At 45.6% G+C, this 14006-nt stretch overlaps 2 protein-coding genes across 2 annotated transcripts; both read left to right on the top strand.

Annotated features, from left to right (window-relative positions):
* Nucleotides 1-1800: 1800 nt before the first annotated feature.
* Nucleotides 1801-2805, top strand: LOC142004495 (olfactory receptor 6F1-like). The gene has a single exon (XM_074982138.1). The coding sequence runs from the start codon at nt 1801-1803 to the stop codon at nt 2803-2805; it is 1005 nt and encodes a 334-aa protein (XP_074838239.1).
* A 10238-nt stretch (nt 2806-13043) lies between these two features.
* LOC142004494 (olfactory receptor 5V1-like) lies at nt 13044-14006 on the top strand. Its single transcript, XM_074982137.1, has one exon. It carries the CDS (start codon nt 13044-13046, stop codon nt 14004-14006), a length of 963 nt encoding a protein of 320 aa, XP_074838238.1.

Genomic DNA, 14006 nt, shown 5'->3' with positions numbered 1-14006 from the left:
CATGTGCTTCAGCCCCCTAATAATTTGCATTACCCTCTGCTGGTACTGCTCCAATGCATCCACATCCTTTTTGTACTGGGGGCCCCAGAACTGGACGTAATTCTCCAGATGTGGTCTCACCAGTGCCAAGTAGAAGGGAATAATAACTTCTCTAGATCTGCTGGAAATGCTCCTCGTAATGCACCCCAATATGTCATTAGCCTTCTTGGCTACAAGGGCAAACTGTTGACTCATATCCAGCCTCTCATCCAATGTAAGGCCCAGGTCCTTTTCTGCTGTACTGCTACTTAATCAGTCGGTTCCTGGACCGTAAGAATATTTGAGATATTCTTCCATCCCAAGTGCAGGACTCTGCACTTCTCCTTGTTGAACCTCATCAGATTTCTTTTGGCCCAGTCCTCTAATTTATCTAGGTCACTCTGGACCCTGTCCTTACCCTCCAACATATCTATTTCTCCCCTTAGCTTAGAGTCATCCAGAAATTTGCAAAGGGTGCAATACATTCCCTCATACAGGTCATTAATAAAGATGTTGAACAATACCACCCATAGAAATAATCCTTCAGGAGCTCCACTTGAAACTGACTGCCAACCAGAAATAGAGCCATTGATCACTGCCCATTGGGAGTGACCATCTAGCCAGCTTTCTATTCACCTTACAGTCCATTTATCCAATCCATACTTCCTTAATTTAAGGGGAAATATGTTATGGGACACTGTCTCAAAACCTTTGCTAAACTCAAGGTCTTTCACATCCATTGACTTCCCAATGTTCACAGGCCAGTTACCTCATCGTAGAAGCTAATCAGATTGGTCAGGCAAGACTTGCCCTTGGTGAATCCATGTTGACTTCTCTTCGTCACTTTCCCCTCTTCCAAGTGCTTGAAAATGGATTTCAAAATGGATCTTGTGCCTATTTCTCTCTTCCTCTTTTCTCTAGCTTTTTTTTTCTTTCATTTTTCTCAAGGCACATTCCTCCTTTTTAATAAATATGCCCCTTTTATATCTTCTTGAGACAAAATCTCTCAACTATATTGAAAGTAGTGGAGGACAACTTGATAGACTTTCAAACCACAGACTCTTGTGTGTTTTGGGGTATGTCACATGGGGATGTCGATACTTGACCTAGGCCCTGAAATTCTCTGCTCCAGCTGACTCAGAGGCAGGGACTTGAGATAAAAATTGTAGCCTTGGCAGCATAGAAAGTTACCTGAGCCTATTTGTCTGTGACAACCTATATAGGGACACAAATATTTGCTGCTTGTGCTTCCGTGTTCTCCGGGCTAATTTTCTGCCCCCAAGCTCGATCAGAGCTCATGTGTGTATATCCACCCAGAATGGAAAATAAACCCAAAATATCTTTCATTGCCCATTCACTGATTTTCTTCTCTCTTCCAGATTTGGAGATATAATGGTAATATGACCTACCTCTTTCTAATTCCCTCCTAGCTTACCCATGTTTGAACTCTGAATATCTCCCATTTCCAATCAGATGATTTTTAGAGATGTCTTCTGTGTTTCTCACGATGACACAGATGTCAGAAAAACATGTCAAAATCCCAGCCTCACCACTATATTTCAAGTTTGGGAAAGGTTGAGGGAGCGAGAAGGGAGATTTGTGTAATTCAGTGTTATTCCATGCTCTTGGTCGAACTATATTGGAAGCACAATCTCTCAGTGATATGAGTCTTCCTTTGATTGTTGTCAATTCCATTTTTGTAGTGGAGAGATGTTGTGGTTTGAGGTTTCTGCCAGTGTAACTGACAGCACAGCCTGACTGGGTTCACTCCATCAGTAGTTGATGGTTTCCTTCTTCCAGATACCTACTATGGAGAAAGCAGAAGGAAGAAATCAAACGCCCATTGAGGAATTCATCATCCTGGGATTTGGGAATGGCCCTGAGCTGCAGCCCCTTCTTTTCCTGCTGTTTCTTGTCATCTACATTGCAACGGTGTCTGGGAATGGCCTCATCATTGCGCTAGTTGTGAGTGATCAGCACCTTCACACGCCCATGTACTACTTACTTGTGAACTTGTCATTCTTGGAGATCTGTTACACCTCCAATTTCCTACCCAACCTTCTGGCCATCCTCCTGACTACAGACAGATCCATTTCTGTTAAGGATTGTATTTTTCAGCTGTTTATCTTTGGTGCCTTGTCATATTCCGAAGCTCTTCTGCTTGCAGCCATGTCTTATGACCGGTATTTAGCGATATGCCATCCACTTCATTACACTGCTCTGATGAATGGCCGGGTTTGTGGCCAGCTAGTGGCGGGGTCCTGGATAAGCGGCTTTGTGGGCTGCATGATAGCAAATAGTTTCTTGTGGCAATTAAAGTTCTGTGGTTCCCAAGAAATTGACCATTTCTTTTGTGATTATTCACCCCTGATAAAGCTGTCCTGTGAGGACACCCGTACTGTGGAACTTGTGTCATCTGTTGTTGCTGCCATAGGGGCATTTGTGCCCTGTCTGCTGACCCTGACATCCTACATTTGTATCATCAGCACTGTCCTGAGAATCCCATCCACCACCGGGAGGAGAAAGGCTTTTTCCACCTGCTCCTCTCACCTCATTGTGCTGACCGTTTTCTATGTGTGCGTGATCAGCGTCTATGTGGTTCCAGCTGCCAACACGCCCAAGGTCCTACACAAAATATTCTCTGTCTTCTATGTAATCATGACTCCCTTGATCAACCCTGTCATCTACTGCCTAAGAAACAAGGAAGTCAAAGAATCTCTAAGGAAAGCTATTTTCAAACTGGTTGCTTTCAGAATCCAACATAGAAATTTCCGGGAAACATTTTAGCATTTAGTAAAACAAGGAGAAACTGACATTTATTCTGAGATATTTGACAATTTAGTCTTTAGTAATAGGTTTGCTCTTTCTTTCTTTCTTTTTTCTTTCTTTCTGTTCCTATGCTACTTGACCCAAAATTGATTTAAATGTATTTAACATAAATTTCTTTCTACAATACTTGATACTGTAAGATACATTCCGCATAAAAATTGGGTTTTTTTTTCCCCAAAACACATTTCACTAAAGCACTCTCCTTCAGGCATGCATACGTGAAAGTTAGAGTCCAAATTCACAAAGGAGCTTAAATTCTTTGGTGGTGATCTGGGATCTTCTACTCCATGTGAAGTCAGTGACATTCACTCTCCGCTGCTTAGGACCCTCTGTAATATCCTGAGCCTCTCAAAAGTAAGGTGAAATATTTTGCAATGTAAGGGAGTGGAGCGCTTGGATGGGGTATCAATGTATGTAGATCTGTAGATGGGTAAATAAATATGTGGCCAATTGCAGAGGTTATGTCTACAGGGCTGCATTATTTCAAAATAAGCTGTTCCAGAAGAGATTTTTTGGAATAGCTATTTCAAAATAGCGCAGCCACATGCAAAATGCATTTAAAAATATTCTAAGCTATTTTGAAATAGAGCGTCTACACACACACTAGAGCCTATTGTGAAATAGAAGCATTGGACACACCTTTCAAAATAGGCTGTATTTCCAGACTACACTGCATCTATTTTGAAATACCTATTCTATGTACAATGAGAGTTGCTGTAGCCAACCAGGCTCGGGTTCCCCAGAGATGAGGCTGCACCCAGAAGGCGAGTGCTATATTTGGTTTATTGAAAGCGCGTGACACCCGCGGCGGGAGCCCTGGAGACGCCGCAGTCACCCGTGGGGGAAAACCCAACGCGCCAGAGCTTCGCTTGGGCAGAGGCTCTGTAACAGGCCTCCTAACACTAGCTGATAAAGCTGAGCTTATTAACACAAAATTGCCTAAAACTGCCTATGCATTTCTTATCACTATCTCTTGTGGCCTACTGTCAGCGTAGCCTTGAAATCTTGGCAAGCGCGGCTTGTTCTGCATCTGTTCCCATGGCAGTTAGTTTGCAGCTTTCACCTTGCACAGACTGGTCTGTTTAGAGTCTCCTGAGGATTCACAGAGGGGTCGATCTGCTCTCATGAGACCATTACAAACTCTTCTCGCACCCTACAGTTGCCAATTTCGAAATGAGATGCCCTCTATTTTCAAATGATTTCAAATGAGCAGTTGTGTTGTGTAGATGCTCACAAAGCTATAACTTTGCTGTGTAGCCACATCCTAAGCGTCTTGCCGTGTGAAATTTCCTGCCCATTTGTACATCTCGTTAGGGTCCAGGGAACATTAAAACAACTGTATCTAAATCAACTCTGCTACCAATGTGGATACATACAATGTCAAGAGAAGGTTGATGACCAAACTGTTCAAAGCCTATAAAAACCAATTTCTCGCTCTGATGAAAACCAAGAGCCATGAATAAATTCAAGTGAATGGTAAGTGACCACTCAGAGTCACTAGGTGACCTTACAAATCACAGTAACAGTGTCACATGGGCCTCCCTTGCCAAGAGAGAAATGTGCTATCCACATAATTTTTTTTTTTACCAAACTCTGAACAAAATATGAATTAAAGAATTAAAATCTCACTCAGTCTCCTTGATGCTTTTGTTCTTCCTTCAAATTTTGGGCTTTGTGTTTTGCCAACAAATTCTCTTTCCCCTGCTCCTCTTGCAACTTGTTCGGCATCCGTTGTCCCACTCCACCCTCCTGCTGCCGCTGACAGAAAGCTATCCTTTAACCCCAATTCTCATTCCTATACAGCTGTGTTTTAGCTCACCATGGCTACGTCTACACGTGCAGCCAACATCGAAATAGTTTATTTCGATGTTGCGACATCGAAATAGTCTATTTTGATGAATAACGTCTACACGTCCTCCAGGGCCAGCAACGTCGATGTTCAACTTCGACGTTGCTCAGCCCAACATCGAAATAGGCGCAGCGAGGGAACGTCTACACGTCAAAGTAGCACACATCGAAATAGGGATGCCAGGCACAGCTGCAGACAGGGTCACAGGGCAGACTCAACAGCAAGCCGCTCCCTTAAAGGGCCCCTCCCAGACACAGTTGCACTAAACAACACAAGATCCACAGAGCCGACAACTGGTTGCAGACCCTGTGCCTGCAGCATAGATCCCCAGCTGCCGCAGAAGCAGCCAGAAGCCCTGGGCTAAGGGCTGCTGCCCACGGTGACCATAGAGCCCCGCAGGGGCTGGAGAGAGAGCATCTCTCAACCCCCCAGCTGATGGCCGCCATGGAGGACCCAGCAATTTCAACGTTGCGGGACGCGGATCGTCTACACGGTCCCTACTTCGACGTTGAACGTCGAAGTAGGGCGCTATTCCTATCTCCTCATGAGGTTAGCGACTTCGACGTCTCGCCGCCTAATGTCGAAGTTGGTGCCGCTACTTCGAAGTAGCGTGCACATGTACACGCAGCTCATATGACCTTTTGGTGTCTCACCATACTGCAGGCATCACCCTGAAGCACAATTTCAAAAAAATAAAGAGAGAAAATTCTCAATTCTCAGTCCTGCTGGAAAGGTATAAGAAGTGGGGTTCCACAGGGGTCTGTGTTGGGACCAGTTCTGTTCAATATCTTCATCCGCGATTTAGATATTGGCATAGAAAGTACGCTTATTAAGTTTGCAAATGATACCAAGCTGGGAAGGGTTGCAACTGCTTTGGAGGATAGGGTCATAATTCAAAATGATCTGGATAAATTGGAGAAATGGTCTGAGATAAACAGGATGAAGTTTAATAAAGACAAAGGCAAAGTGCTCCACTTAGGAAGGAACAATCAGTTTCACACATCCAGAATAGGAAGTGACTGTCGAGGAAGGAGTGTGGCAGAAAGGGATGTAGGGGTTATAGTGGACCACAAGCTAAATATGAGTCAACAGTGTGATGCTGTTGCAAAAATCTGGCCATTAAACCAAGTGAATTTAGTTCCATTATTTCAGTGGTGGCAGGGCAGGGTGCCACAGAGAGCCCCTCAGTCACCCCACTACTTAAGCGGCTGCACCCCTCTGGTGGGCTGGGCTTGGTTCACCCCTGCAAGTGGAACACCTTCATGCCAACCTTCCTCCTGCTGGGGACACATGGCCACCTGGTGTAGGCTCCCCAGCCAGTCCGACCGATGGGAAGGTTTGGGGTTGGGAGTTCTTTGTGCTCCTCTTGTTTAAGCAGACTCTTGTAGCAGGAAATTAGGATGAGGTGAGTGTTTTGCTTCCCAAAGATCCTCATGCACATAGCTCATTACTGTGTGCACATCATCATTCCTGGAAGGACCAGAGGTACCTCAGCACATCAACATGGAACGATAAAAAACAGCAGCATAAAGTCAGACATAAGATTTTACTGAACACATTGGGTCAGGCCCAGCCCTGGTGTCACCACACTGCAAAGAGGGGGTTACACCAGGGAACAGCTTGGTCCATTCCACTGAAAACTCACTGCAACAGTATTTCAGGGGACCTGACATAATTGATGTTGCTGTTAATTCATACCCAAAGTCCTTAATTGCAAACCATCTATCCCCTAGGGATATATGACATACAACAAAGTCTAGAGTCCATTAAAATATCCCCCTGGGATTTTAGTGACATGAATCCAGATGCTTTTGCTATTGTCTAAATGCTGATTAAAAAGTGAAAGGCAATTTGGCAGTTCTGGCACATTTCCCAACGCACACAGTGAGAAATACCAAGCCTAGGACATGTGTGAGCTCAAAAGATGGAGAATTGTTGACTTCCAGTGGAGTCCGACCTGTTCCTCATTCCTTCGTTTGACACTCAATAATTTTATATTGAGTAGGAATGAATATATGTAAAGTAGCTATGGAAATGTACACGCATAGAGTGACTCATCAGTGAATTCATAGAATCATAGAATCTTAGGGCTGGAAGGGACCTCAGGAGGTCATCTTTTCCAGCCCCTGCTTCAAGCTTCTATGGAAATGATGACCACCAAAAGGGGTGCTAGGTAAACACTCCAGCATATTCATTAATACAATGTTTTTATTCAATATAAAAAGGTCCCAGAACTCAAGCCCCAGCACCCACCTGCTCAACATCCCCCCACTACAGCCCCACGCCCCTGCTCAACCCTCCCACCGCCCTGGCTCAGTCTCTTGTGTGGCTGCACAGCCCTGACTCAACTGCCATGCCCCAGCTCAACCCTCCGCCTGGCCACACAGCACTGGGTCAACCTCCCATGCTCTGCCTGAACCCCTTTCATGGCTGCATGGCCCTTGCCCCCCAACAGTCCCTTCCCCTGCAGGGTTGCATAGCCCCAGCTCAATCCCCTGTGTGTCCTCACAGTCCTGGCTCAACTCCTCTGTGCCCCAGCTCAATTCACTGTGTGACCCATCCAGCCCCGGCTTAACCCACAACCTCCCCCCAGCTCAAACTCCCCCACACACTGGTACGGCCCCAGCTCAACTCAAACCCCCGCTCCTTTCCCGTAGCCCTAATCCACCCCAGACTTAACCTCCTGCTTATCTCCCATGGCTTCAACCCACGCTGGGGCTTAACCCTTCCCAGATGGCAGACACATGAACCCAGGCCTACCATTTCCAAAGGAGCATAAAGTGCTCCTGAAGCTTCATTGTCTGCGTGACTCCACCCACGTGCAGCCACAGGAGCCTGAAAGATCAGGAGTCAATGTAATTGATTTAAAGGTCTGGCTGACCACTAAGCCAATTAAATCAAGTCCTGCTCTTTCCCCCAAAAGCAGGGACACAGCGCCTTTTAAAAATGGTGCCAGAAAAAAAGGTGGATGAATGCAGTTCTGCTGCTTTCTGCCAGAAAAATATACCAAAAGAAATGACTCCATCACTCAACAAAGTCCCTGCTTCAGTTTGGGACCAAATCCACCCAGACATGCTCATAGGGCTACAGCCAGGAATATTCTGTTTCCCAAGATCCACACACCTGGAACCCCCTGACATCCTATTATCTCCAGTATTGGCACTCCTAGGGTGTGTCTACACTAGCCAGCTACTTCAAAGTAGCCGGCACAACGTCAAAATAGCACGCGTTGCGTCTACATGCGCCATGCACTATTTCGACGGTGAAATCGACGTTAGGCGGTGAGACATCAAAATTGCTATTCCCATCTGAAGATGGGAATAGCACCCTACTTCAATGTTCAGCATCAAAGTATGGCATGTGTAGACGATTCATGTCCCATCTACGTCGAAATAGTGGGATCCTCCATGCCGGTCATCAGCTGAGGGGTTGAGAGACGCTCTCTCCAGCCCCTGTGGGACTCTATGGTCACCGTGTGCAGCAGCCCTTAGCCCAGGGCTTCTGGCTTCTGCTGCTGCTGCTGCTGCTGCTGTAGGTGGGGGGGGGTCCATGCTGCATGCACGGGGTCTGCAACTTGTTGTCAGCTCTGCGGACCTCATGCTGTGCAGGCCGAGTGTGTCTGAGAGTGGTCCTTTAAGGGAGCTGCTTGCTCTTGCCCCAGAAGGACTAATCCAGCCTGTGACCCCATCCGCAGGCTTTGCTGGCCCCTTATTTCGACAGGGAGTGCTTGTGAGTGTGAACACTCTGCATTTCCTTCTGGGGTGGCTCCTTTTGACGTTCCCTGTCTCTACTTCGATGTTGAACATCAACGGCACCAGCCCTAGAGGACGTGTAGATGATACGTGTCGAAGTAGCCTATGTCGATAGTCTTACTTCGAAATAGGCTACTTTGACATGGTGTGCTAGTGTAGACGTAGCCTTAGAGCAGGACTATCCTGTTAGGTTGACTCTCATCTCAAATCTCTTTCTGAGACACCATTGACTTCCCAAGGAAACTACAGGAACATCCGTAATCTCCCTGAAAATGTCGTCCTGGCTACCATGGACGTAGAAATTCTCCACACCAATATGCCACATGAGGATAGACTACTAGCTGTTAGGAACACCATTCCCAATGATGCCACCCTTGACCTGGTGGCTGAGCTATATGATTTTGTCCTTATCCACAACTCTTTCTGAACTGGGGACAATTTATACCTCCAAGTCAGCGGCACGGTATGGGCACCTGTATGATTCCATAATATGCCAACATTTTTATGGTTGACTTAGAACAACATTTCCTCAGCTCCTGTCCACTAGCATCCCTCCTTTACTTATCCTACATTGATGCCATCCTCATTCTATGGACCCATAGTAAGGAGATCCTTGAAGAATTCTACAGAGATTTCAATAATTACAACCCCACCATCAAGCTCAGCCTTGATCCTTCCACACAGGAGGTTCTTTTCCTGGACACTACAGTACAAATCAACTTAGGCCGTCTTAATACCACTCTTCACTGGAAACCCACTGAATGCTCATTCTACCGACATGCCTCCAGCTTCCACCCAAGACATACCACACGATTCTTTGTTCACAGCCAAGCCCTCAGACACAACCGTATCTGCTCCAATCCTACTGACAAAGGAAAAAAACTTATGGGACTTTTATGACGCATTTGTAAGACATAATTACCCACTGTGGAAAGAAAAGACGCAGATTGACAGGGCCAGATGAGCACCGAGAAGCCAGCAACTTCATGGTAGACCTAAGAAGCAAAACAACGGAACACCACACAGTGTCACCCTTATCTCTCTCCGTAAACCATTCTGGCACATCATTGAAAATCTACATGGCCCCACATTGGAACACAATCGCTCACTCTCAGAGGCCCCGGGTGACAGGCTTGTCCTCTCCTACCGACAGCTGCCCAACTGCAAGAAAATACGCACCAGCAGCCACGCACCCCACCACAGAAACTGTAAGCCAGGAACCTGTCCCTGCCACAAACCCCACTTCCAGCTCTGTCCACATATCTACACAAGAGAGACCATCACTGGACCTCAACGCATCAGCAGCACCATCACGGGCATGTTGACTAATGTGATATTTGTCATCGTGTGCCAGCAATGCCCTTCTGCCATGTGTGTTGGACAAATGGGAAAGTCTGTGCGCAAAGGAGCGATGGATGCGAATTTGACATCAGCAACCGGAAGACACATAAGCCTGTAGGGGACCACTTTTACCTCCCTGAACATTCAGTAAAGGATTTGAAAGTAGCCATTCCTCTAAAAAAGAGTTCTACCATGAGATTACAGTGGGAGACATCAGAATTGGAATTCTTTACAGGTCTGATGCATTTATCTCGTGGTTAACCCAGACTTCGATGATCTGATGACATGGGTCTTTGCCCACGAAAGGTTATGCTCCAACAAACCTGTTAGGCCATTTCTACACATGCCACTTTTTTCCGAAAGTGGCATGCTAATAATCGGCCCAGAAATGCTAATGAGACACAGATGTAAGTTTTTGGTGCCTCATTAGCATACAGTCACAGGAAGAAGGGGCTTGTGAAAGGAGGACTTCCATCGGGGAGATACCCCGAGGTTCGCACCTCTACATGCTGTTTTGGAGTCCAGAACACTAATGAGGTTCCAGAAATTTACATCCACATCTCATTAGCATTTTTCAGGACATTTATTAGCATGCCACTTTCAGATAAAGTGGCATGTGTAGAAACGGCCTTGGTGTATAAGGTGCACCAGGGCTTCTCATTTTTTTTTTTGTGGATATGGATTAACATGGCTGCCCTGCTACTACTAAATGATCTTATGCATTACAAGGTCAACTTCCCCACCTTTCCGACCCTTCCCATTTCACTTAATTTATGTCTTCCACTGATCCCTGTAGTGAACCCCTCACCCATGCCTTCATCCCCTCCTTTCTTCCTTCTCCTCACTTGCTATAGAAACTCTGGATTCTGTTCCAAATCTGTAAAACGGAAGAAGTGGGTCCTGCCCATGAAATTTCATTACTAAATCAATAACACTGCTAGTCTATAAAGTGCTACAGGAAGGCTTGTTTCTTGTGAAGCTACAGACTAACAGGGTTACCCCACCGAGACCCACTAGGGAATTTGCTTCAATTTGAACAGCTCTTTACAAAGGTCCTAATCGGGATAATGACCTTTTAGGGAGCATGATGGGCTGATGAGAGCTTTCTATCTCACTGCATGAGCCTTCCCGAGAACTCCCCACAGAGCCTATAAATAGCAGTTGCTATGAGTCTACAACGGCAGGTGAAGAGATCCCAGAACTCTGGGTATTGTGTTAGGAAACTGGTGTTTTTCCACGCACTCGTCTGATAACCAAGGCTGGGAACAAAGCGCCCCTGCCCTGCCCTAAAGCTATGAAGGGAGGGACTCATCTCCTTAGTTCCTCTTCACTGTCCACACAAGAAGACTTATGGAAAAAGCTGCAACAAAAGATTTAACTAGGGGAAGGGCTGGACCTGGGCTAAAGGGGTACTAATCTGTCTACAGAAACCTGAGAAACCCAAGCTGCGAGGTTACGGCACCTCATGGCTTGTGATTCTGCCAGTTTCTGGGTACCCTGAGTCAGGGTGAGAACCTGCTAATTCATAAGCCATCTAACCAGAGCGTTACGCTCGCTGTGCCTTTGTGGATTGGACAGTTAACCTACTTAGATCTGTTTGCTATCCCAGAAAAGCAACCTTTTGTAGGTAATAAATATGTTTGTATTACAACCTAAAGCACTGTGATTTTAAATGTAATATATAGGGCAGAATCCTAGCTTGGTTACTTAGGAGGGGCTATTCCTCTCCACATGGAAGGAGGGACAAGGTTCCTATGGGTCGATGCTTTGAGAATGTCCGGGCGGTGTAGTCACCATTCCTAGGCAGCGGCTGGAGCTTCCCCATTCTTGGTTTACTCCGGATCTGCTCAGCAAATTGGTGAGTAACCTCATCTGGGTGAGCCCCTGCCTGAGCAAATGCAAGTGGAAGTGTTTGACCCAGATTGGGTCTGCACTTCCCCATGGCAGCACAATGGGAGAGGGAGCCCAGCTGAGGGTGTTACAGCATGAGTGGAACCCCAGTTCCAGGGAGAACCCCAACAGCAACCTGGCACCAATATGGCCTCAGATTTAGAACATCAGTTCAGCCACATTGGTCCAGTGCAAAGGTCCATCTGGCCCAGTGCCTTTTCTTCCAACAGTGGTCAATGGTATCCTCCCTGAACCAATCCGGTTTATTTTTGTCTGTGCGTTTCATTCTTCACCACAAGTTTTCCATTGCCTCTAATATGTTTCAAACAAAATCACTAAACTCTCCTCTGTGTGTGTGTTCTTCTTGATTCCTTTTCTTCTGCCATAACGTTATCTTTCTCCTGTCTCAGGGCTCCACTGCTGCTTCCGGTTAAGCTATACTTGCATGGCTGTATTATAAGTCAGTGGTTGTCGAGATCAGACGATAAGGACTTATTGAGAAGTGCATAAGGGAAAAAGCACAGAGGAGATTTCAGACTTACTGGTTCTGATATCTTTGCTTTAACAATGGAGATTGGATACTTCTCTTTAAACAGATATCTGTTTTGTTGTTCATAGTGTTTGCAGAAATAGTAATCTCTCTCTCTCTCTCTCTCTCTCTCTCTCTCTCTCTCTCTCTCTCTCTCTCACCCCCTCAGTCTCTGTATTTTATCTCCTATTTATCTCTCCCTATTTCCTCTATTTTTTCTCTTCATTTTTCTCAAGGCACTTTCTCCCTTATGGATAAATAGGACCCTCTTATTTCTCTCTTGAGGAATTTTCATGTTTGTTTTACTTACCTTTCTTATTACGTGGTTGGATCCCAGGTCAACTGCATTTTTATAAATCGAAGGAGCTGTATGCAATTTATCAGGCTGTAACTAAGATCACCAAGCAGCCTGTTGTTTGTGTTTAAAGGGGATTTTTTTCTCCTTGCCTGTTTCCATCAAATGCTGCACTTTTTATTGTTTCTAATAGATGATTCACCTGCATATGTTCAAGATCTTAAGTGGCTATAAAATGAACATGAAAATATTTCCAAATCTGGGGCTAGAAGTCTCCATTTCAAGTCCAAGCGAATCTAAGGGAGTCAGATGGGTCCTTTTTGTAATTCCGTAGGAGATTTATGTTCTTCTTTCACCTATATTGGCTTTTAACATGAGCCTTCCTTCTTCCTTCTTTTTTTTAAAGAAGTGGAGGGATGCAGTGACACGAAGTGACCTACTCCAGGTTTCTATCTGTGCAACCCAGAAGAGAATCTGCAACTATCCACTTCATCAATAATTATAGGGTCTTTTTCTTCTTTTTTTCCCCAGATACATTCTATGGGGAAAGCAGAAGGAAGAAATCAAACACCTATTGCGGAATTTGTCCTCTTAGGATTTGGGAATGGCCCTGAGCTCCAGCCCCTTCTCTTCCTGCTTTTTCTAGTGATCTACTTTGTGACTGTGGCTGGGAACATCCTCATCATTGCGCTAGTTGTGTGTGATCAGCATCTTCACACTCCCATGTACTACTTACTGGGGAACTTGTCATTCCTGGAGATCTGCTACATTTCTACCTTTCTGCCCAGGCTGCTGGCCAGTCTCCTGACCGGGGACAGAACTGTCTCTGTTAAGGGCTGTATTGTGCAATTATATTTCTTTGGGATCCTGATAGCTGCAGAATCTCTGCTGCTCGCGGCAATGTCCTATGATCGGTATTTAGCAATATGCCACCCACTCCGTTACGCTACTCTGATGAATGGCCGGGTTTGCTGCCAGCTTCTGGCAGGGTGCTGGATAAGCAGCTTTCTCCTCTGCACCATGGTAAACATTTACACGTTCCAGTTAAGGTTCTGTGACTCCAATGAAATTGACCATTTCTTTTGTGACTTTTCACCACTGATAAAGCTGTCCTGTGATGATACCCACATTCTACTACTGTTTAGTTTTAGTATTGCTACCTTAGGGACACTTGTGCCTTTGCGACTGACCCTGACATCCTACATCTGTATCATCACCACCATCCTGAAAATCTCATCCTCTACTGGGAGGCAAAAGGCCTTTTCCACATGCTCCTCTCACCTCATTGTCCTTACAGTTTACTACGGGACCGTGATTGTTGTCTATGTGGTTCCAACAACCAACACTCCCAAGGTCCTACACAAAATATTCTCCGTCTTCTACACAGTCCTGACTCCCATGATGAACCCTCTTATCTACTGCCTGAGAAACAAGGAGGTAAAAGAGTCTCTAAGAAAAGGTATTCTGAAACTGGTTTCTTTTGGAAACAGTTATAGAAGATAA

This window comes from Carettochelys insculpta, chromosome 32 (genome assembly GCF_033958435.1).
Source record: "Carettochelys insculpta isolate YL-2023 chromosome 32, ASM3395843v1, whole genome shotgun sequence".
Classification (NCBI taxonomy): Eukaryota; Metazoa; Chordata; order Testudines; family Carettochelyidae; genus Carettochelys; species Carettochelys insculpta.
Note: the sequence above shows the minus strand (reverse complement) of the source record. Positions and strands in the feature narration are given on the sequence as shown.

Bases quoted from the DNA above. Each gene is read 5' to 3' on its own strand.
- LOC142004495 (XM_074982138.1), top strand. From the start codon at position 1,801: ATGGTTTCCTTCTTCCAGATACCTACTATGGAGAAAGCAGAAGGAAGA.
- LOC142004494 (XM_074982137.1), top strand. From the start codon at position 13,044: ATGGGGAAAGCAGAAGGAAGAAATCAAACACCTATTGCGGAATTTGTC.